Source organism: Mesitornis unicolor, unplaced genomic scaffold (genome assembly GCF_000695765.1).
Source record: "Mesitornis unicolor isolate BGI_N332 unplaced genomic scaffold, ASM69576v1 scaffold198, whole genome shotgun sequence".
In the NCBI taxonomy this organism is placed as follows: domain Eukaryota; kingdom Metazoa; phylum Chordata; class Aves; order Mesitornithiformes; family Mesitornithidae; genus Mesitornis; species Mesitornis unicolor.
The window spans coordinates 1-25,527 of NW_010203589.1; the positions used below are offsets into that span (position 1 = coordinate 1).

General features: G+C 38.0%; 1 protein-coding gene across 1 annotated transcript; it reads left to right on the forward strand.

Annotated features, from left to right (window-relative positions):
* Positions 1-388: 388 nt before the first annotated feature.
* Positions 389-25,043, forward strand: NNT (nicotinamide nucleotide transhydrogenase; the record flags this gene model as incomplete). Its single annotated transcript, XM_010190741.1, has 15 exons — positions 389-590; positions 8,414-8,643; positions 9,780-9,997; positions 11,423-11,510; positions 12,239-12,327; positions 14,429-14,616; positions 15,364-15,497; positions 17,158-17,349; positions 18,483-18,636; positions 19,509-19,670; positions 20,442-20,552; positions 21,351-21,496; positions 22,476-22,671; positions 23,290-23,523; positions 24,883-25,043. Coding segments are annotated over exons 1-15 (2,454 nt in total), but the record flags the coding sequence as incomplete, so codon positions are not given.
* Between the last annotated feature and the right edge of the window lie 484 nt (positions 25,044-25,527).

Sequence of the window (25,527 nt, forward strand, 5' to 3'; positions counted from 1 at the left end):
TGCTGTGGTGTGCCGTGCCTATAGCGGCTGTGATCTCCAGTCTCAATCGGGAGCTCTTTTGAGAGCTCTGGCTGGCATCTGTTTTGTTTGATTCCTCAGGCACAGGAAGTTTTCACGTGTTGCTTGTTTGGAGCGGCGATGTAAATAGAGATTGTGGTCTTGAATCACGGAAATACTATCTCTAGGTCAGCTTGTGGTGTCAGTCTGACCATGGGCTTGTTGCTTTTCTTAGTTTGGAAAAAAAAAAGTTGATGTTATTTTCTAGCTGAAAGAAAAGGTGGGGAGAAATGATCATCTCCTGGCTACTGGCAGTCAACTGGGCTTGAGCAGTCGAATTTACATACCTTCTGTCTGCTATCATTAATGATTTTGCTTTGTTTTTACATGTGTAGCAGGAATTCCATACGTGGCAAGAAGTCTGCTGTAAGGTCTTGGCAAAATGGCAAGCCTTCTGCGTATTGCTGTTAGTGGGTGCTCAACTCCTCTTTTTGGCAATGTACTACCACGTAAGGCGCGTTCTGCAGAGATGCTGTGTTTGCGAATGTTTAGAACCCACCAGATGCTCACATCTCAGGCAGCTCCAAAGCCAGGTAAATTAATTTAACTATTGTAAATAATCCTTATTTTAAAGCATGGAGATAGCTTGGTTTTCTTCTTTCGGATATGCGTTAGTACAGAAAAAACTTTAATAAAAAAAATGACTCTTAAATCATGTCAGCAGCATACTTGAGTCAATTGCAGTACAATTTTACACTGGTTTTAAAGGGCTTACCCAAGAGATGTTTGTGTTTACTATGGATCCTTTGGCTCCAGATAGCTTTAATGAGTATGGGGTCAGAGATCCAGCTGACACTTACCTTGCTTGAGGGAAGTATTTAAACAAATGGTTGTCTTGATTAAATGCCTGAGTTCCCTTCAAGGTTTTGTAGTGCAACTCTTTGTATGCATGCAGGGGAAAATATAACCCTCACAAAGGGCATCTGCAAGTGTGACTATATATAGATGTAACTATTCCATTAAAAAAATCTCTTAACTTTGTTCAGGAAAGTCTTGAGTTTTACCACCTTGAAGAACTTTTGATCCACATCTTTGTGTGTAGGGTTTGTTGGTATATTTGCACTAATTAAGTTTTAGTGCAGATAATGGACAGGTTCAGGTATTTTCAGAAAAAAAAAGAGAGGGGAATGGGAGCATCCTTGGTTTCAGTTTGTGATATGAACCTGGTGTATGAAAATCAGAACTGAATTTTCTTTTGCTCTATCCTATGCTGTGCATAACCCAACAGCTGGAAGATTTAAGAATATATAAAACTGGTTTAATGATATTTTTGCTAGTTACTCTGAATGAATCATGTCTCTCTGAAGGAATTTAGAGACCAGTAAAGACCAATGAAGACCTTGCTTTAGTACAGTTCTAGGCTCTTCTCAGTCTATGACAGATTGACATGGAGAGTTAAGACTGATTATGCACATGATGTTCAGTTCTTCCAAACATACACAGTAAATACATCATTAGATATTTCAGAGTATTAAAAAAGTAATGCTGTTTGTCAATCCAAGTGTCTAGTTGTGAAAACACAGGACATAAGATTAGATTGTATAATTTGGAGAAACCTTTGTTTTGTGGAATTTTGGGCAATACTAACAGTGGCTGGTGCATTTTGGGATCCTTTCAAATCAGTGACCCAGTGTTTTGGAGCTTCTGAAGAAATGTCACAAGAGGAAGGATTTCTTTACTCAGAGGGCTCCTGATAGTCTATATTGAATGGCATTTTACCACAGTTGCATGGTGAAATCTGAATGTCTTTACTCTGATGGACAGCCCAGAGGGTTCTGACAGCCCCTTAGGTCTGTCAGCACTGATCAGGTAATAGTTTTGCAATCCCATGAATTCGTGATGCTCCGTTTTTTTTCCATAGTAAGTATCTGAAAGATACAGGATACATCTGTCGGTCTTGACATGTCAAATTGTCCCTTCTTGGGAGTGTTAACCTGGGAATAGGAAACTAGGTTTAAAGTTCTTTCTCAAATGTCCAGGTAAGTGCCCTTGTTGTTGTTTGAGTTTGGAATCGATCTTTGTATTTGACTTTGACCACAAATTTGATCATGAAACTGGAAGATCTCTTCAGTTTTCTTGAAATCGGTATGCTCGTCTCTGTGTGTGTGTGTGCATTTTCTTGTTACGAATCACTTCAGCATTTTTTCCACAAGGACAGAGAGTTCTGATTAGTGTCATGTGTTTAAGCATTCAGTGCTATCCCTTCAGATCTGTCATGTGGAAGCCCTTATTTAAAGGCAAGCAGTATTCATGCAATGCAGTTATTTAATGCCAAGAATTATAAGTTTGATAAGTCTTCTGGTTGATAATTAAGTTGTTCTTATAGTTCATGTTGGTAACATGAGATTGGTCATTCAGTGGAGGACAAATCAAGGATAAAACAGCCATTGAATGACAAATCAGTAGTATTACTGGCTATGTATACTTTTAAAGGGCTCTCGAATCGAAATTTAACAGCATATTAAATAACTACATTTTGTCCTTACTCTTAGAAACTATCTTTGATTATAGTGACACTTGGTAAAATCACTGTAATATTAAGAAGAGTAAGTTTTCTAAAAAGACTGGTGTCACAGTAATTCTTCTTAAGCCTGTAGTTATTATTTCCATTTTCTCAGATTAGCTTTCATTTAGTTCAGGATATGTTATATACAAGAATAACAGTTGCTTGAGGAGCGGGGAGATTTGGAGTCAGTTGAAAATAAAACTTGGAGGATGGATACTTTTCTTACTGCTATTTATTTTTCTGCTATTTCATTTGTTTCTTAGAGACATAGGAATTTTCATACAGGAGTAAGCAAGTATTCCTGTAACCTGTATCGAATAGTCCTAGCTAACATCTAGCTAGCATCAGATGCTTCAGAAACAGATGTGAAACTTTCCCAAGCCCTGGCAAATGCGCTTACAGAGTGACTGACTCTTGAGGTTTCCTATATACTTCCAGATCGGTTTTTCCTACAACTCTCTGATTTTTACCTCTCTTTGTCTTGGAGTTTTTAATGTCCTTTTTATTTTGATACACCTTTCATAAAAATTACTGTTTGTTTGGTTTTTTTACTAAATCTTGCAGAACTTTTAAACCTATAACAATTTTTTGTCAATTCTCTACATAAGCTATACAGTATTTATAAACCATAGACATTCTCCTTAAATTTCCTTGGGTTTTTTGTATTGTGTTGCTTGTGTAATGTGGTGGGTTGACCCTGGCTAGATGCCAGATGCCTGCCAAAGCCCCTCTATCCCTCCCCCTCCTCAGTTGGACAAGGGAGAGAAAATGCAATGAAAAGGTAGTGCATTGAGGTAAGGAGGGAGAGAGATTGCTCACCCATTACTGTCACGGGCAAGACAGACTGGACTTGGGCAAATTAGTCTGATTTATTGCCAATCAAATTGGAGTAGGATCATGAGAAATAAAGCCAAATCTTAAAAACACCTTCCCCTATCCCTCCCTTCTTCCCAGGCTCAACTTTTCTCCCATTTTTTTCTACTTCCTATCTCCCAGCAGCACAGGGGAATGGTGGTTGTGGTCAGTTCATCACACATTGTCTCTGCTGCTGCTTCCTCCTTAGGGCAGAAGGACTCCTCACACTCTTCCCTTGCCCCATGTGATGTCCCTCCCATGGGAGACAGTTCTCTAGGAACTTCTGCAACATTAGTCCTTCCCATGGGCTGCTGTTCTTAATGAACTGCTCCAGGACAGGTCCTTTCCATGGAATGCATAGAAAGCAACTAATCCTTCAGGAACAGACTGCTCCAACATGGATCCATCACAGGGTCACAAGTCCAGCCAGGAAACCTGCTCCAGCGTAGGTTCCTCTCTGTGTGAGTCCACAGGTCCTGCCAGGAACCTGCTCCAGCAAGGGCTTCCCATGGGGTAACAGCCTTCTTTGGACATCCGCCTGCTCTGGTGTGGGGTCCTCCATGGGCTGCAGGTGGATCTATCCTACACCATTAACCTTCATGGGCTGCAGGGGGACAGCCTGCCTCCCCATGGTCTTCACAATGAGCTGCAGGGGAATCTCTGCTCCAGTGCCTGGAGCACCTCCCCCTCCTTTTTCATTGACCTTGGAGTCTGCAGAGTTTTTTGTCTCACATATTCTCACTTCTCTCCTGTTGCAATTGCCATTGCGCAGTTGGTTTCATCCATCTGTGTCCCCCTTCCTCCCCTTTCTTTACATACTTTATCACACAGGTACTGCCACTGTCACTGATGGGCTTGGCCTTGGCCAGCCTTGGGTCTGTCTTGGAGCCAGCTGGCATTGGCTCTGTCAGGTGTATGAGAAACTTCTAGCAGCTTCTCACACTGCCCTGCCCACTCCCAAAGCCTAGCTACATAAACCCAGTACGTGTAAAAAAACGAACAGGTGTTTGTTTAATCTGTTGTACCATTCTTTTTTTCTTTTCTTTTTGCCAACACCATATTGCTGTTCTTAGGAATATGTCCTCATCTTCAGAACAGGTGAGTTGGTTTGTTTAAAGCTGATATTACAGTAACTTAGAAATTAAACAGGTTATGTATCCTGTTTTCCCATGTCAGAACATATAGCATGTAGTCAGAACTTCTTTCTTTCCTCTAAATCAGTCCTCAATATTTGTTGTTACTGTTTTTCTACATACTACTTCCTGAAACCAGGTTAAGGAGATAAAAAACTGTATTTTTCTCTATTTCTCTACATATAATGTTCTCAGTTTTCTTGACAATTTTAACTTAGGATCTTCTTTAAACGCTCATTTTGGAGATAGAAATTAAATGGGGGAAAGTAGTTTTTATAGTTATTTTTAATAGTTTGACTTCTGAACCTTGGAGATGTAGGCTACCTACTTATAGTCTCAGACTTCACATAAAGAAAATGCTTTGAATATGACCTCATTACACAGTTGAGATTATGTTAAGGGTTGAGAAGGAGTGGCTTCTTACCAGTCTTTCTAAATCCTGTTATGTGCATTCCATACTAAGATTCCAAGACCCATGAAGTTTAATGAGCCTACTTTTGATAGTGGCAGGATCCTTTTGGTGTTGATTATTTGCATCAAAAATAAGTACTGTGTATCTCCTACTCAGTGAACAATACATTCAAAATCTTAATTTAGCTCAAAGGTGCATAAGGTATGTGTGTACTGATCTATTTTTGGAAAGTGTTCATGATGTCATAAAGTGGTAAGTTACTAAAACATACTCAGGGCATCCCTTAAAGAGATTATCTGATGTGGAGGCTTAGAAAGGAAAATTGGAAGCTTCGCATTCTCATGCAATTTTAAATTAATGGCAAGAATAGCAGATATGCTTTCTTAAAGTAAAACCTAAATCAAGATCCTAAGTTTATAATTCTAGATTTCAGCCTTTCAAAACTAATGATTTCAGTGAAACTGCTGAGTTCAACAAACCAAATCCATATTCATAGTGTAGCGTCCTTCAGACACAGCATTTGTCACATTCTGTCCTGAAGTTTTAATGTAGATCTTTGTTTTGCAGTTGTAGACGTCTCTGTTGTGGTGCTGAATGATGTGATAGCTCAGGCTATCACATTTACTGCTTGAAAAATGTTCTATACCTGCTCTAGCTAAGACTCACAAACTGACTTCTGTTTGTTCCTGTATTCATTTGCTTTTATATTCACTGATTGCTAGAAATACGGTAGCGGGACAGAGTAGGTAAGAAGGTAAGAGGCAAATGAGACTTGTTGAGTGCTTATCTTGGGTTTGATGTCCCAAAACATTGGAGGAGGGCATAGTCCTCAGTATTGGTCTCTGATCATTCTACTTACTAAATAAGGTGCAAATACTTCCTCTCTGAAAAGTTTTACTTGTTTTTGTTGCATGCAAGATATAACAATTTGACAGAATAAAATGAGGAAACACATTTGGCATGTAGTGAATGCATATTCCCATCCCATTCCTCCTAGACATTTACTCTTCTACTCTGGTACCTCACACAAAAGCAAGGGAACAAAAAATAGGAAATCAGGTAAAACATCAATTGTCATTTAAGTCTTAGGAGGAAAAAAAAAAAGGAATTTTTTTACTTGAGAAGGGTTTAAGCTCTAGTTAAGTGTCTGTGTGCCTTTACATTTGCAGTCATCACTATTTCCCTGTATGCTATAATTTATTACTTCCTTCCTCTGCATTTGTGTGCTGCAAAATCTTCCAGAAGGAGAAGGAGAAGGTAGCATTCCAGTTCTTACTTTCTCAGTGCTTCTTGAAAAGCTTTTTGGCCTCTATCCTAGAGCTGCTTTACTTCTTTTCTGAAACTTTGAATGGTCTCTGTTATTCTAACAAATTTCAACCTTACATGTTACATTTCTGCTTCTGAAAGACAAGAGAGCTCATTTCCACTGAGCTGATCTAGTGAAAATTAGAAGCAGGACTTTATTATGTAGTAACTAGGAGAAGACATGAGGAGAAAGTTCTCTTCAAATGGCAAGAGTAGTTTGTATGAATGACAGCAACAGTTACTGTGGCTTTTGAGTGGTCAGTGCTGCTGTGATAGGGATGCCCTGAGTTGCATGGTGATGTTTAGATGTGGTGTATGCTGGTGAAGCAAATCTTTGCAAAGCATTGTTACCTTTGTTGGTCTTTTGGTTTAGATGTGCATTTTGGCTTCTGTTGTGACTTTATGTTCCTTTAAAGCATGCTTTTCTGAATTTGATTTTTGTTTTGTAGTCTAAAGAATTTTAAATGTTCTCCAACATATAAAATATCAAAACATTTATGACTTCAAATTAGTTGCTACCATGTTATTATTCTAGTCTTGAAGAGAAAACTAAAATGAAAAAAAGAAAAGGTAAAAATAATTAGAAGTGATGCACTTCTTTGGTGATCTTTCATTCTGTCTTCTTGTTGAATGTGTTTTCTTAATGGGTTAGAAGACTGACAATTGCAGGTAGATAATTAAGTACCAATTCTTAGCAACTCTCTACTGTATTTTCAGAATATAAATTGACAGTATCTTGAAACTAGATAACCTAAAACGTTTTCAGATGTTCAACTTTAAGCATGTTATATGCCCAGTTTTCTTTCCTAGATAGATTTAGATAGAAAAATATCAAAATAATTCAGTTCCTCAAATCACTTACAGTGTGGTATGCGTTTTGCTTTGTTTTGCTTGTTTCTATCTTAAAAAACAGGAAAAAAAGTGAAAAGAAGGCCTTCTGAAAACACACAACACATCACTAGTCTGGTACAATTTTTGTAGCACAATACATAGTATTTGTGGCAGATCTGTGGTTTAAAGGAAGCCTTTCATCTCCCTCCTTCCCCCCCCCTTTTTTTTCTTGTTGCTTGATATTTAATGAGACTCCTTAGGCTGCTCAAGTTGTATTTCATCAATACATATGTGATGTAAGTGTCTTGTGTGTAAATATCACAATCCAGGTTTAAGTTCTGCATAGACATCAGTGAAAGCTGGTGCAAAACTGGGCCTGTGTGCTGGGCTGGATGCTGTCTAGTGTAACTGAGGCAATATGGTAGTTCGATACACAAAGTTTCTGCATGAGTCTGTCTATTTGTAAATAATGTATTTAAACACTTGATTGGATCAGGGAAGTTTAGCTCTCAGATATTAGACTGGAAGCCCATAAATTTTGCATGAACAAAGTTAGATGTTTGTTATTTGAAGCCTTAAGCTAAAACTGATAAATTACAGTGTCAGCAGTTTCCTGGTGTTATTTGAGTCTTGGACAAGTTAAGACAAGGAGAGAACATTGAAGGGAATTACAGTTGAGCAAACTAGTAGATGGATATTCCATTATTCTTCAACTATTCCTGAATTCACATTTTTCATTTCTGTAGCAACTCCTAGAGTATCTTATTGACATAGTTGTGCCTTTCAATGCACTTTGTGGTATGTAAGTTACATTTGTTAATAGTGATCTGATAAACTGAAATTTGATAGACATTAAGTACATGTTCAGTTAAAATGTGGTTCAGCTGTTTGAGCTCATTTGTTTATTTCTTCGCAATGAAGTTGAAGTGACCAGGGAGGGATTTAAATTCTTCTTACTCCAGGTAGAATGTGTTATCACCAGAATATATGGTGTATTGTATAAATCAGAATGCTAATTACACAATCAGAACTGTATAAATTCAGATGGCTATAAACTGCACCAAAGGCTTGTTATTGCTTGTGTGGCTGATAGTGCTGACCTGCAGATGTGTGAGAGAACAAGCAAGATGGTGTAATTTAAAGAAATGTAAACTGCATTGCTAGGAAATGCTATTCTTCATCCACTTCCCTTAGGAGGGAGACTTGCCAAATGTGACATATCTGCATGTGTCTGTACAATGCTGACAAGTGCCGTTAATATAAATTCATTAATCTTTAGTGCAACTAATGCTGTCTTATCTGCTACTCTTACAGGAATTCCATATAAACAGCTGACTGTAGGTGTCCCCAGGGAGATATTTGAGAATGAGAAGAGAGTGGCTCTATCACCGGCTGGAGTTCACGCCTTGGTTAAACAAGGTTTCAATGTCGTGGTGGAATCTCGTGCTGGAGAAGCTTCCAAATTTTCTGATGACCATTACAGAGAAGTTGGAGCAAAGATCCAGGGAACCAAGGAAGTTCTGGCTTCTGATTTGATTGTCAAAGTGCGTGCTTTATTAATATATTTCCTATTATATTTTTTTCAAAGAAACATATACGTCTTTTTTTTCTAATAGTCTGCTGGAAGTTCAGTAATTCCTTTAAATTAATATTTTCCATTTTAAGTTCTGATTATTTTTTCTTTTTTTTTCTGATAGCTCAGGTGTGCACCTATGGTAATGAACTAGTAAATAGCAGCACTTTAAAAAAATAAGGATAATTTCTTATCAAGTTTTTAACTACCTTGGGGGAGTTGTGTTTTCTAAAGCAAGGTAGACTAGTTTTGGAGTCTAATCAGATGAGATCCCATGAGAAACTTTTGCTCCAAAATTAGTAACACACAACTCAAGTTACTCTTTAGAGAGAATTGCTTGGGATTTTGAAGATGCAAATTTCTAACTTTTCTCACTTAGACATCCAACAATTTCACAGCAAAAGTGTGTTTCAAAAGTATTTGTAACTAGATGAGTTATAGCTGAAATGGGAAGACTGCTAAAAGTGAGAGGTGTTGAGTTGTGCAGAGTCCAGGAATTAAAGAAGAAGACAACCTTAAACCTGATCTTGAGTCTTCCTTTAACTGCTCTATTTGAAGTTATCCTGTCAAGATTGAATATAGAATTTCTGTGAGCTAGTTTGTGAATAAGCCTTTTAAAGAGGTTTCTTCTTGAAGAAAAGTGAGATACTAGAAAGAAGGGTATGCAGATCAAGATGAGTATCTGCTGGACTTCATGCTTGAAGTTCCCTGTATGTAATGGTACACTGCGACCTAATTAGTGATTCTTACCCTGTAGAGCTTAATTGGCATTGTTCAGTAATCTTACTGCTTAAAAATGGTTGGTTTTGGGGCAGCTGTCTGTCATAAAAGTCATTAATTGGTCATTAGAAGCCATTGGATCTTTATGAAAGTGTGTGCCAGCTATTACTGCCCTGTTATCAATCTGCCTGGAGCTAATTGTAACAATGATTAACTGCAGTTAAGAAGTGCAGTTACTCAGTTCAGTTGTGTAAACAGCTTTTGATATACTTCTTTCCTTTTGTGCCTTGTGGGTGGGAATGGCATAATGCAAGCTGGGAGAAAGGAAGTAGAGTGTGTTCTGATTTATTTCCTCTGATTAATTTGGAAAGTTCTGTCTTTCTTCAGGTGAGGGCTCCTATATATAACTCGGATCTAGGTGTACATGAGGCAGATCTTTTTAAGACGGCGGCTACCCTCATTAGTTTTATCTACCCAGCACAAAATCCAGACCTCCTGAAAAAACTTGCAGAAAAAAAAACTACTGTCTTGGCTATGGATCAGGTTCCACGGGTCACCATTGCTCAGGGATATGATGCGCTTAGCTCCATGGCCAACATTGCTGGGTATGAATCTTACTACTTTTTTTTTTTTTTTTTAAGCCTTAGTTTATATAGGTGGATTAAAAGCTATGTGCTTTGATATTAGGTACATCTAAAACAATTTTGAAATACCTATTTTCATATAGCTGTTTCAAGCAGGATGATGCTGTTGGAAGTGCCAAACAACTTAGTTTCTTATGGTCAGCTTTGCAGCAGATAAGAGCAAGGCTTTAAATAAAGAAACAAAATTGAAGGCAGTTCTTCTAATTCCTGGGCTGCTTTGTGTAGTACCTTTTGATCTGAACTAGATCAGAGCAGGCTCAAAGGTATCTTAAGACAACTTGAACGCAAATTGTCTGTCACTGGAATCTGATGTTGGGAGCTAACTATCCCAAACAGCACTCAGTATGAATGCAATTGCCATAGCAGATATAAATAAAAGACCAGATACTCTCAGACATCTTCATGCTTTGTGACTGGTATTGCAGTGAATTAAAATGTTGTTGTTGTCAAGTTGACTTCTATTACTAGGTTCTTTGTTGCTTTTTTTCTTTTTTAATGACTTCTACTTAGATGATGTCTGTAAGGCATAAGCCTTGGAGAAGGCTGACTCATTTTGTGAACATCAGCAGTATATATCTGCATACATCTTTGGTTACATATCTGTGTTTTCATTCTGTGTAATTTTGTGAAAATAGCAGGTATATAAAGGTATAAAATCTACAAGCTGTATTCCAAATTGAAACTAATTTTATGGCATGCAGACCTCTATTTGTCCCTGCTAGAGACAGGAAAGAGAGCAGAGTGGGACTGTTGAACCTCACTGTTGAACCTCAGCACTGTTAGTAAAAATGCAAGAAAATGTGTACTGTTGTAATTGCACACTAATTTGCATTTTCATCAGCTCTACTGATGTTAACTGGACATCCAGCCACCCATTCTCGGTTAGCTACAAAGCAGATGGGGCAAAAGAAGGAGCAAGATTAAGCCATCTGGCTCTGCAAAGTGTGAGGGTCAGGGTGTCTTTTTGACTGTGTGCTTGCTTGTCCAATTGAGCTTACTGCAAAATTACTCTAGGTTTTGCAATTGCTTGTTCGTGTTTCCTTCCCTAACAAGCCTCAGGTTACAGCCTTTGACGGTAGCTTCAAAGACCACAGAATGAACATTTTTGGCAAGTTATGCATTTATTGTTCAGGTAAAATTTTATTTGAGAAAGTTAGAGACATCCAATGTATTGCAGCTCAAAAATTCTGTCTGAAAATGCTTTCCACGATTTAAAAAAAGAAAAGGCAAGAAATAGAAATAAAGACAGACTATTAACGTTGTGGTCAATAGTAGAATATTAAACTTGCTTTCTCCTATGTGTGCTATGGTCAAATGATTGCTATCGTGAATGTAGTTGTATTGAGCCTGGGAAAATACTGATATGTGTTCATCCTTAATTGACAGTTACAAGGCTGTTGTACTGGCAGCAAATCACTTTGGTCGATTTTTCACGGGTCAGATTACAGCTGCTGGTAAAGTTCCTCCAGCAAAGGTATGTGCAATTAAACCAATACTGTGACAGAAGAATATGTGAGCTCCTGAGCACAGCTAGTCACTGCTGAAACTGTTAAAAAGCACTTTTTCTGCCTTGAGGCTATTTCTTTGGAGTCTCTAGAAATCCATATAGTTATTCTCATACCAATTTTTGTTTACTACCTGTAGTGTCTTTTTTTTTTTTCTTTGGCTGGGTGTGTGGGAGGTAATAATAGAATAATTTAAGTTTTATTTAACTGTGCTTAGTTGTAAACATCATTGTAAAGATCAGACTAGCTGCATACATTAGTGAATTTTTTTTTTCCAGATGGGGAAAGGCAAGGAAGCAGTTAAGAAAAGTCAGAGAAGTTTAGATTTTTGGTGTGTTCAAGGCAGCAGTGGAAAGGATTACTTGATTGGAATTGCAGGTGGATTGGGTTGAAGAGAAATGAAATTAGAATTAAGGAAGGAAAAAAAGATAAATTAAGGAGAAAACCTATACTTACTTACATAAACTGTTAGCTACAGATGTGTTTGCTCTCAGAGAAGTGAAGTTAGGCATTAACAGCTTTTAAACAGGTTTACTGGGCAGCTTTACCAAAGCGATTTTAGGTTCTGTGTCCTAAGGTAACTTGTTTAAAGAGCTGGTTAACAAGCTGCAGTTGTGAAAGCAGTACAATGCTGCTGCTTTTCTAACAAGCTCTAGTTTTAGTTTATACTCCAAGTGTGATGATGTTATCATTCTAGGTCTTGATCATTGGAGGAGGAGTTGCTGGCCTGGCTTCTGCAGGAGCAGCTAAATCAATGGGTGCAGTCGTTCGTGGATTTGATACTAGGTAGGTGTGTGAAAATAGTAAAGAAATTCTGAAATTATTTAAGATTAAGTAGTTTGTGCCTGTATTACAGTGAAAGCACTCCTACTGCACTAAATCACATTTCCTTTCCTGCCATTTTGATTCCATCACTATTCCTCTGTTTTTTATATACCTTTCCAAAGAGTCCTTTTTATTAAATTGTTCAGAACTAGATGAATAAAAAATTGTTGCTTTTTGAAATTGAGAAAGTTAGGGCTTTTATCCAGAACTTCCTGTCTGTTCTTCTTGGGGACACAGGAGAAAAATCAATAAAGAAACAATATTTATGCCCTTATTTACAGCTTGCTTTGATCCATGTTCATAGCTGCATTCTCTTTCACCTCTACTGTCCTGACCCCAGAGAGGCCAGCTAGGAGCTCTTGGGAGAGACGCTTCTTTCAATCTGCTGAAGGAGAGAAAGAGATCAAGTTATTTTATTTATGGTACTCAAGGTAAAAGGAAATAAACTGCAGCTAAAGCTGCTTTAAATGCTGCTTTCCATGTGTCTCCTTATATTTGGAAGGATTATGTTGTCCCATAGACATTTTTTAGAGCAGTAGACTGAAAAGATTACAGAGCACCAACATTATTCTTACAGCTACAGGGACTGCAAATTTGAGTAGGAATAGTGTGGCCAGCAGTAGGAGGGATGTTATTTTCCCTTTGTACTCAGCACTGGTGAGGCATCACCTCGAGTACTGTGTACACTTCTGGGCCACTCACTTCAAGAAGGATATTGAGGTGCTGGAGCAGGTGCAGAGGAGAGCAACAAGGCTAGTGAAGGGACTAAAGGGAAGGTCTTATAATGAGAGGGTAAGGGAGCTGGGGTTGTTTAGCTTGGAGAAGAGGAGACTCAGGGGGGACCTTACTGCTCTCTACAACTATCTGATGGAGGTTGTAGTCAGGTGGGGGTTGGGCCCTTCTGCCAGGCAACTAGTGACAAGACGAGAAGGCAGAGCCTGAAGCAGTGCCGGGGAGATTTAGGATGGATATTAGAAAGCACTTTTTCATGGAGAGGGTGATCGGGCATTGGAATGGACTGCCCAGGGAGGTGGTGGAGGTGTTTAAGGAAACGCTGGATGTGGGACTTAGTGCCATCGTCTAGCCGATGTGGTAGTGTTAGGTCATAGGCTGGACTTGATGATCTCAGGTCTTTTCCAGCCTCAGTAATTCTGTGATTCTGTGAATTTGTATGTGCTTAATACTGTATTTGCATTGAAATTACTTATACATGTTTAATTTTATGCAAAAGTGGCATCTAGTGTTACTTAGCTCTATTTTATATGAAAGAATAAAAATGAATATGTCTCCAGATTTATGATATGCAACGTGGAAGTTCTAGTTTGTTGGAAGATCTGCATATGCGTTAAAACAAACTGGAAAGATTCTTAAAAGCATGTTCAAAATCTGTCTGAATTTTTTTCTTATTTTTTTAAATTTTATTCCTTTCTTAACATCCTATATACTTTCATATTGGTGTGCAAGAATGTTTGTGTTAAATCCTCTGCATATTGTGAGTATTCACCTAACACTGAAATTTGGTCTCATTCACTGTAATGCAAAATAAATTATGGATTTACAGGATAACTGTAAAAAAAAAACACCCAACAACCTATACCAAAACAAATACCACCACCCCAAAACAATTTTTCCCTGTGAAACTACAACTTACTGGAATTTCCTGTTTCACAGATAAAAGTTGCTCTGTATTTATCACCCATCTTGGGCATCTAACTTTGGTCTGTAGGTTTACCTAGTCATGACTAGAGAAATGGGTGAGCAGAGTTGGTCAATTAAGTTCCCAGCTTTGAGAGTTTTCTTGGAGCAGCTCTGCTGACTACACAGGCGACTGTAGTCTGGCTTCATTCTTTATACGTGTATCTTCATTAGGGACCTAACTTTTATTATTCAGTTACTTTTTTTACAAAATACAGAAAGTTGAGGACTTAAGTTATAGTTTCCTTAATCCTAGAGTAAGTTTTTGATCTCTCATCTGAAGAAGACTACTACTAAAATGACCAGAAAAGTCATGGTGGATTTTTAAAGTACTGGCTATTCCCTCCTCCTCAATTTCTTTTCCTAGAGCTGCAGCTCTGGAGCAGTTCAAGTCTCTTGGTGCTGAGCCTTTGGAAGTAGACTTAAAGGAATCTGGAGAGGGACAAGGTGGTTATGCTAAAGAAATGTCCAAAGAATTTATTGAGGCTGAAATGAAACTCTTTGCCAAACAATGCCAGGATGTTGATATTATCATCACTACAGCACTTATTCCAGGTATTTTTAATGTGCAAGATGCTGGTTTTCATTTATCTTGTGTAAATTGGCATGTTTTGGAGCTATGCCTGCAGTAAAAACAGGTGTTAATGAAATATGTCTGTGTGAGCATGTACTGTTCCCTTCCCTGATAAATGCCTGGTTCAAAAATATGTGCCTTTTTTACAACTTCTGTTTTCACGAGCTACCAGTTTTTGACTCAGCATCATCATGTTGGCTTATTAAACTAAGAGCAGATAGTAATAAAGTAAGAATATATAATTTTGCATATTTATTTCATCTCTACTACTGAAACAAGTCAAATTGAAACAGTACTGTCTTTTGTAATTGAAACATAGTAAGGTAGAGCTTAGATTTTAGTGCTTTGTATTGCACAGCATTTGTCTTTTAATAGCTTATGATTTGGGTTTGTTTGTTTTTTGGTTTTGCGTTTTTATTATGGCTTGAATTGTAAGATTGGATGTGGTCTGTTTTACTGAGGGCGAAATTGGACTTGCCAGCATCTTTGGTAGACTGCCCATGCATACTTTTTTATATGCTTGGGAGCAAGATGTTATAGCATCTTTTCTCTCGGCCTGTATGAAAGCACATTCTGTGACTTTTCATCCTAAGTACCAATTACTTGAAAATTTTACTTACAAAAATAAGGTTTATAGAGAGAGAAAGAGAAGGAAAGAACTTCTCTCATGAGCTCTACAGATAAATAGCTGTATTTTGTGTTTAACTTACTATGCCTTGTCTTGTCAGGCAAAAAAGCTCCCATTTTGTTTAAGAAAGATATGATTGAGTCAATGAAGGAGGGTTCAGTTGTTGTGGATTTAGCTGCAGAAGCAGGGGGAAACATTGAGACTACAAAGCCTGGAGAAATGTATGTTCATAAGGTGAGCATTTTAATCTGCAGCTCATTCTCAGCTTGTATGAATTCACATTGTGTTTTGTAAACTGTTGGCTGAAAGGAAGTAGCTGATTTTGCTATTTGGGCTTAAATAATCATTTAGATTTGCATTTGGTCACTAGTCATCTCTATGTACAACTGTTTGAAGATTTTTAAAGAAACAAATACCTTTGTATAGTGTTAATTTGGTTGTTAAGTAGGAAGGTGTTACTACTTAGACTTCTGAGTCCAGTAACTTGTCTCTGCTGAGTTGAGGATGTGGCTTGAAGTCTATTTATTGCTGTACCTAAAGAAGCAGCAGTAGCAATAGATTCTTTGCCTTGCTCATCTCCTCCCACAACTAGAGATTAACAGCCCCTGTCATATAAGGTAAACGGGTTCAGACTGTGTCTTTAGCTTTGCCAGTGTGTGTCTGCCCTGGAGTATCTCAAACTAGAGGCAGTGTGAACTGATTCATTAAACTAAGCAGTTTTGCTCTGGACTGAACTAACTACTTTGGTTTTGCTCCACTGTTCATTGGCTCAGTTGAGAGCTTGTTTTCTACATTTTGGGTTTTACTTATGAGAAATATACTAGCTGTTAGAGAAATCTGGGTGATGAGATTTAAAGTGGCAGATTTCCAAGGTTGTTACTTGGTAATGTAAGGACATAATTGTGCTGTTATGCTGCTCTAGAGGCTTCCCCAGGGAAGCCTGTAGGACATTGCTGCCATGGTTGTCATTAATATAAGCAGAGCTGTGTATATATATCACGAGTCACACATTGTATTTGGCTTTGTAGTTCTTTAGGACTTTTCATGTCGTTGCTTAAAAACTGAAATTAGGGTCTGTAAAACAGGAATAAGCAGATACTTGTGTGAAGAATTTATATGGAGTGCTTTTAGCCAGAGGAGTATTACCCCTGGATATTGTTTACTGGCACTGAGCTATGGAAAAAGAACAGCTGTGCAGAACTATTAGCAGTGTGCTAGAGCATTGCATTAAGAAGCCAGAGTTGCTGAAAGCATGCATGGATCTTAGCTGTAAGTTGTGGGAGCACTGTTTTAACTCAAGCCTGCTTGAACTTGTAAAGTGTATGCCTGCCTGAGCTTCCCAAACCTTTCAAAAGCTCAAGAGTCTGATAGCTGCATTTGTTCACATTTGTTCTTTAAACTGTGTGAATATATTATGTTACATCTTTACATCAGTGTGAACCTGGTCATATTACTTGCATGGCTGGGAAGCTCCCTTCACTCCTCTGTCATATAGAAAGTTGCCTCCACTGCATGCCTTTCAGAAAGACTGAGAAGGTGCCAAGCATTGGGCAGGATAATCTCTTACCTGGTTGCTTTAAGAAGCAAAGTTCCGACAGAATGGTAGGATTTGGAGAGGACAAGGTCTTGTGCCAGCGTGTCTTCCTCTCTGTGTAGGCTTGTTGCTAAGGGTATTTAAGGTGTTGGGTTTGGTCATGTTGAATTATGTAACTATTGTGAGTAATCCTCTCCCAACTTAATAATTTTAGAGCTGCTGGTAACAATTTTAGCAGGGAATAAAAACAGAAATAAGTGAAACAGTTTGGATATCTATTTCCAGAAGGATATATTGGAAGAGATGTTGCTTCTTCAGAGAATGAACTAATCCTTAATATCTTCCTGGAATTTTTTTCAGGGTGTTACACACATTGGCTACACAGACCTGCCTAGCAGAATGGCTACTCAGGCCAGTAGTCTGTATTCCAATAATATTATCAAACTCCTAAAGGCTATTAGTCCTGACAAAGAGAACTTCTACTTTGATCCAAAAGACAAATTTGATTATGGGACTCTGGATCATGTTATCAGAGGAACTGTAGTAATGAAGGTAAGTCAGTAAATATGCTCTTCTTAATTTGTGAGTACATACTTTTACATTTGTGTTGTCCCTTTAAAATGCATTCAAAGATACTGCATGCCAATGGGCTTCAGGTGTGGTTGATGAACAGTGTGGGCATTGTGTTTGTAGTCAGCTGAATATTCCTCTGTCCCTTTCTGTGAAGGACAACCGCTTTGCTTTTGTCTGCTGGTCATGGTTAAACAAATACTTAATGTCTACTATTGAAAAATGGGAAGAAGATTAAATTTGCATGTTGTATTCATGTCATAAAAGCATAGTTATATAAAACATTTAATGTTAAAACATTACTGCAGAACCAGAAAAGCATTCTTCCTTTGTGTTTTTTTTAAATATATGTTTCTGTTCTTGTAAAACTAACTTCAGAAAAAACTGTTGAAACTAGACTATGTTGGATACTTTAAGCTCTATTAGGAAATAGTAAAATACAAACTTAGGACATGGGCCAGTATGTGTCCTCCTCCTGCAACCATTAGGAAATGATAATATGCAGTTTAGATAAGAGGTATTTATTTCAGTTGAGTTTTGCTGCGTAGTGTTGCCAATATTTTGTAATGCTTATGATATCTCCTCTGGAGGAGGCTTCCATTGACTTCAACTCTCCCATACCACTGAAGTGGTGTGTACAGCTCACTCAGGTCTGACAGCTCCACCGGTTATTCCTCCAGAGGCCTGAAGAACGCCAAGAAACATGAAGCATCATGCTTGGTACCTGTCTGAGGTCTGGGCAGGCTCTGATTACAGTTCAGATGTGTAGCAGATTTTGCTATTTCCCTCTTTTATTTTGCATAAATGCTTTCCATTTAAGGAACTCTTTATCTTTGTTTTGATTTCTGCTTTCAAGTCTTGTGTTTCTACCAGCTGCTCTTGGACGCTGGTATTAAGTCTTATCTGAAAAATGCATAAAGCAGTATGGTTAACTTGGTCAGGCTGTACTGATCATCCAGCCTTGCAGACTGAGCCTGATACATAAAAGGAAGATGTTCCTGTGGCATGGTTGTAGGTTGTTAAGACTTACCTGAGTTGCAGGATTAAGAAGAGTAGGCTCCTCTATTTATAAAGCGTCTGCCATGTTAGGCATAACTGTAAATATCTCTTGTCAGGATGGCAAGGTGATTTTCCCAGCACCTCCACCAAGTAACATTCCTCAAGGAGCCCCTGTGAAGCAGAAGACTGTAGCAGAGCTGGAAGCGGAAAAAGCAGCTACTATTACACCTTTTAGAAAAACTATGACTAGTGCATCTGTATACACAGCAGGTAGGCAACTTCCATAGCTGGAGAATCAGTGTAGAATGCACCTCATTTGGCTAATACGTTTAAGTGACTCCTCAGCCTGCTTATTCTACTACAACTTAGTAACTGGCTGGGAGAGCAGTTGATTGGCTGGTGTATCCTAGTGCAAAATCAGTGTAGTGTAATAATTGCTTTTGAGAAGGAAAATAAAATTTTAGAAATTTAACTAAAAGTATTAACATACCAAACAGTGCTGACTCATGCTCTGTGTATGTATGTTTGTTTGGCTTTATTAAAATATCAGTAAAATACTTAAAATTTTGAAGGACTCCTGCTAGGTACTGTGCCCATACTTTTCAGCAGAATTAATTCAATGCCATTGCTTTCTTCAGACTTTAATCTACGTTGTGAGACTTAAATGCCCACAATCTACTGAAGTACTGAAAATAGGACATTTGTCTTGAAGAAATATTGGCTATACTTGTCATTTGGTGTTCTGTGTGCATCAGAACTTCTGCATGAGGAAATCAATGAATTGAGTAGTTTAACCTCTGCTCTTCATATGCATGGAGTCTTCCAAGTAGGGTTGCAACTTGATTTTGACTCTTCTGTATTACTATAGAACGGGAGAGTGACAGGATTCAGCGTTGGTGTAGAAACCTACTTAGCTGCTTTGTGTGCATGCATGATAGAGATGTGTGTATTGTATGTCTGATTTTCATTTATATTGTAAAAGAAACACTAGCACGGAAAGATGATCCAGCTGATCTTGGAACAGGTTCATGCACAAATCTCCATTTTGCTTTTAGCTCCATACTGGACTCCTGTTGTGCAGAGTTTAAAAGTAAGAAACCACTGAGAAGTTACACAGACATTTTGCTGTGCTTTTCTTCTAGGTTTATCCAGCATGTTAGGACTGGGCATTGCAGCTCCTAATGCTGCTTTCACACAAATGGTGACAACATTTGGCCTAGCTGGAATAGTGGGGTACCATACAGTATGGGGTGTGACTCCTGCTCTTCACTCTCCACTCATGTCAGTGACCAATGCTATCTCAGGTAAGTAGCTGCTTATTTTCTATTTAAAATAGGCACAGCTCCTGTTACTCAAACTTCAGACAGAAGTCTTCTTATAGGCCTTTTAAAATGCCAAAGAGCCTAGTACTACTTTGCATGTCTTGAGTTTACTTTCATAAGCAGCAAGGACACCTTAAACATACTCTTTCTGGGAGTATGTTTTTTCAAAATAAGGACAATTGTGGTCCTGTATATTTTATTTTTGTAAGTAATTTTTCACTTCTAACCAGTTTGCTTTAAAGTTTATTTTACTTGGAATTTTGCAGTCTCACATTTCATAGAACATATCTTTCCTCCCATTTCTCAAAAATGTTGCCCTGAAAATAACTTGTCTTTTACGTATTCTGCATTTTTTTTTTCTTCTCTTCAAGAGGGGGCGAGGAAAGGAAAAATATCCTAAGTGACCCATAAGATTCATCATTATAAATATAGAAGAGTTTATATATATGTCTGATCTACTGTAACTGTTAAAACCAAAGTTTATTTTATTGAACAAGTACTCAGGAACTGACTCTGTACTTGAGGCACTGTACTTCAAAACTATTCATATACTCATTTTTTTTTTTTCATTTGAAAGGTGTTTATATTGCTGAAAAAGACCATGGCAGTCTTTGTTTAAATAGTAATGTATAGAGTAGGGGTCAAAATTTTAGTTGGCTGATATCTATTTGACATCTGAAAGAAAACTTGCTTTAAGTTATAGAGCCTTTTAAGGTTCTGTAATGTTTTTTGTTTTTTCCCTCTTTTAAATAGGACTAACTGCCGTTGGTGGTCTGGTATTGATGGGAGGAAACTATCTCCCTGAAAATGCTCCACAAAGTCTAGCAGTGCTTTCAGCCTTTATATCTTCAGTCAATATTGCAGGTATGAATGATAGGTTTTTTTCCTGAGTGTAACTTTAAAGCACTTGTGTAAGTCTTTCATTTCTTTTAGCATTTGTAATTGTATATGTTACAAAAATCCTGCTGGCAATGGGATCTGAGAGCTTCCATCAATAAAGAACCACCTGCTGGCCCTCACATTTTCATAGCAGTTACTGTATCTGGTTTAACTGTGGTGTACAGTTACACCCTGTGGTGTAACTGTTTTTTTAGGGAAACATTTAAATGTGCGTTTTTCTTTTACAGTATCCTTTGTGTCATGATTATATTAAATATCTCTTCCTGTATATGGCCAAGATGCTACTGCATTTGTCCTTGTATTTCTTCTCCTAATTCAAAAATACACTAGTGGCATAGAGCAAGATTCTGCTTGCTCGAGCTTCTGAAGTCCTAGCTTCACAAATAAAAAAAAAAATAAGAAAGTGAGTGATGTGACTTATAAAATACTACTTTTTGCTAGAGTAGATAGGGAAAAGGACACAGTTGTAAACTAAGCTGTTTCCTACAGTCAGTGTAGAGTATAGAGCCAGAGCAAGTTCTTCAGGCTTTCTAACTCCTGTTATGAATTTCCTCTAAACATTAAAAAAGACAACAGGATCTCATCCTGGTTACACCTTTGTTTCCTGGTGGTTTTCCAGATTACTAGTTTTTCAGAGGCCTTATTGGCATGAGTTGCTAACTTTGTGTGGTGGTATGGTTTAACTAAATATTTGTTTTTTAGCTTGGCATATGCTTAGTTTCAGATTTTATTTTTGTAAAATTGTTCTTTTCCTTTGGCCAGGTGGGTTCCTAGTTACACAGAGAATGCTGGATATGTTCAAACGTCCTACGGACCCTCCTGAGTACAACTACTTGTACCTACTTCCTGGTAGTGTATTTGTAGGAGGCTATGCAGCTGCTCTCAGTGGTGGCTATAATATTGAACAGGTAAGAAGATAACTTTGTGGCTTTAGCCCACTGTTCACAGCATGGTATGCTTCTTCACTGCTTCCTCTGTTGAGGAGTAAACAGCAAATTAGCCATGATCTTTTCATCAACTATATATTCCGAGGCCAACCTGAAGCTTATTAACTTTAAGCTTGTGATCATACCCCAAATGCTGAATCTGCAAATTTTAAAAGCTTTCTTTTTGTTTTCATTTCTGTTTGGTTTTTTTTTTCCCCTGTAAAGCAGCAGGTATTTTGTTATGTATTGGACAGTTTTCCTAATTTGCAGCTTAAATATTAGAGCAACTGCAGAAATCAGTCTTTGGTTTAAATGTTTCTGAAATTCATTCATTGATGTGGCAATTGAAGTAGGTATGACATCTGGGTGGAATGAGATTTCAGCCCAGAGGAATGTACAGGGATTGTACCTATAGCACCTTTTATGGTAAACTTTTGTTTGCATTTGTTTTAATAGTGAGAAAGATCTATGTATATTGCTTTCTGTGTTTGGAAAACTCAAACATACTTTCATGCCAGGAATTTGTAATATATTTGAGTTTACTCAGTTACTTAGACATTTACAGCTTACCTTATTAAAGTTTGTTCCTACTTTTTGAAATCTTGAGTTTAGATGTGTCATAAGCAAATTCCTGTAATGAACAGGACAATTTAGCTTTGGGTTTGTGCTAAAGAAAAACTTGCTTCTGAACTGATGAGGAAAATTGGCTTGACTGAGGTTTAGTATTCATGGTGCAGATAAACCAGTGTGGAGAAAAAGTTTTAATAGATGTGAATTGGCCAAAGTCACATCCTGTACAACAGTTTCTCATAGTCAAGAGTTGACTTCATTTAAGAACTATGACTTACACATTTTCTGGAGAAGTCAACCCTTTTGTATAATAATCAGAAAGATTTTTATAATGATTATGGAATTTTTCTCTACTTCACATATGCATATTGATGTTTTTCTTATTTTAAAGATGATGTATCTGGGCTCAGGCTTATGCTGTGTTGGTGCCCTGGCTGGTCTGTCCACCCAAGGAACAGCTCGTCTTGGAAATGCTTTGGGTATGATTGGTGTTGCAGGAGGTTTAGCAGCAACTCTTGGAGGCCTTAAACCCACACCTGAACTGTTGGCGCAGATGTCAGGTGCAATGGCACTTGGTGGTACCATAGGTATGTGTGTGAATATGCTCCATACATGGATTTATGCAAGCTGTGTATACTCAATATACTGTATAGCTCATGGATGAATTGACTAGCTTACATTTATGGCTCGTGTACGGTATTTTGCAAATATGTGAACAAAGAATCATAAGTCCCAGGGCTTCTATTAACGCATGAAGATGTGGTAAGGAATAGGTAGACTGGTGGAAAAGCAGGAGCCAGGAGCATGTCATCTCTATTAGGGAAACTGGGTGTGCAGAGGGCAATGATCTTGCCCAACTTTTTACTTCTCTTCAGTTACTGACTGAATGCTGCCAACTTCCCCTTTTTCACCCTGTACTTCCGTCACAGAAAATGTTGAATTTCTCAGTATTTAGTGAAGCTTCCAAGAACATGATATGTTTTAATCCGCTCTCTAATTTTCATTATTTCCTCATTGCACAAAATACACATATGCAGCTTTCAGTTAAACATCATGGCAATTTCTAGTGTAGAGCAAATTTTTCTGCTGTAATGAGCACGTGCGTGCATTTATTCATTGCACACTGAGTCATGATACATTAATTTCTAGCTGCACAGATTGGTTGTGTTTTCTAAGACTTCCCTTCTGTCTTCTACTCTCAATAGGTTTGACGATTGCTAGACGCATCCAGATTACAGATCTGCCTCAGCTAGTGGCTGCTTTCCATAGTTTGGTTGGTTTGGCTGCTGTGCTTACTTGTGTAGCTGAATATATGATTGAATTTCCTCACTTTGCTACTGATCCAGCTGCAAACCTCACCAAGATTGTGGCCTACCTTGGCACGTACATTGGTGGCGTGACTTTCAGTGGCTCTCTTGTGGCATATGGAAAACTGCAAGGTGAGACTTTCCATTAGGATGAATATTTGTTAAAGATGTGTGGGGTTTTTTACCCCCGGGGGTTTAGCTTCTATTTGCATCAAGTAAAAGTTTATATGTGTAGTTCTTATGAGTGTACTTTTTTCCTTTTAGTTCTTTTTAATTTGTGTGCAGCTGTAGTTATGAAAGATTTGTCTTCAGTGCTTAGACCATGCTACTGTTTTTAATTACCAAGACATGTAAGCTTCCCTCAGTTCATCTTGTCTAGAACTAAGTGTTGCTTTTGTGTTGTCAAGTCACTGACACTGTTTCTCTAATTTATTTTTATTGAACTTTTATGATCACAACTTAGTATTCCTCAGCAGACATTTTAATTGAAACCCTGGTGTTGCTGGACTCAGTGAGCATACCTAGTATTTGTGGGGTTTTGTTCTTAGCATTGCAGGCTTCATTTAGGTAGGTAGCCTGCAGTATCAGGTGAGACTGTCTCACTTTAAACCATACAGTTCACTGTCTATTGACCTACTGTGCAAACGGCATGCTCCATACCTCCTACTGTTTAAGTAAATATGCCTTCTAAATTAAATACTCATTAACTCCTGATTCTTATGTACCTGAGGGTTTCTTTATTGCATTTATTTTTGGTTTTGTAAGCACACAGCTTTTGAGAGACTGAGATAATGCCTTTGCTAAGAAGTTCCGGCTAAGAGCTTCCTATTACTAATCCTGTTATTAGCTTTGCAATAGTTCCTTTGGGAAACATCTGTGCTTTCTTCAGTGTTTATGAGACCAAGCATTGAAGGAGGAAGCATGACATGGATGGAAGGCTGTCTTCTCTAATAATCTTTTGAAGGATTTGTCAGTAGTATGTATTTCTGATGAATTTCTGCTAAGTAGATACTCATTAATTTATTCTCTCATTTTTTTCCTCTTCTCCATCTTACCCCCTCCACCCCTTCAGTGATTTGTGCGCATGTTCCTGGTGAACTTCAGTGCCTGTTTCAGCCTACTCTCCTGTTTTTGTTTACTTCCCCCCCTTGCATTTTTATATCAGCAAGTTAATAATAAGCTTGTCTGTACTATTGAACGAGAGGTAGTAGGACATGCACTTTGGCTTCTAGTCCTGAGACTATCTGTTCATTCTTCCCCTTGAATTCAGGTAAATTTAAATGAGACACTCAGTAAGTAATTACTTACACCAAAAGTAACAGATGAACGTGCATTATATTTGCTCTTTGCTGTGTTGTTTGAGACACAACAGTTTTGTTCTTTTTTTTGATTTTTCTTTTGCTGAGGTATTCAGTCTTCACTGGCGCAAGAGACGGGCTCTCTTGCATGTATGATGTATGTGTTAATCTCTGAATATGCATGTGATTTCAGGTATCCTGAATTCTGCACCACTGCTCTTGCCTGGTCGACATGCATTGAATGCAGGATTGCTGGCTGCCAGCTTTGGTGGAATGATTCCATACATGATTGATCCTAGTTACACCACAGGAATTACTTGCTTAGGTTCTGTCTCGGCTCTCTCAGCCATAATGGTAAGTTGGGGAATTGTAGCAGGTGAAACAAATTAAACAAGCAGTTTGTTTTTCATCTTTGCAAATTTCTTCTTAATGATTGTATTTTACCATCCTGAGTCATGATCATTACAGTGCTTATATGCCAACTTGCAGTAGCAAGTAGCAACTAACTTTCCTAAATCTAGCTGTAAACCAGAACTGCTCCAGAGAACACACATGTATGTATATAAATACTTTTTGCAGCTGTGACTTAATGGAGCCTTTTATATGACAAAGTGAAATTCTAAAAGACTTTTTGGCAAGTTTATGTTTGAAATATTTAAAAGAACACTAGATCTACAGGTTATCATGATAAGATCATCCCTGTGTGTAACTTTCCCTGTTCACTCACACCAGCTATTGCAAAATTCACCCCGAGTATTACCATTCTGTAAACTGAGTTTTGCAAAGACTGCTCAGTGTGAATCCTCTAATCACAGAATTACAGAACGTTAGGGATTGG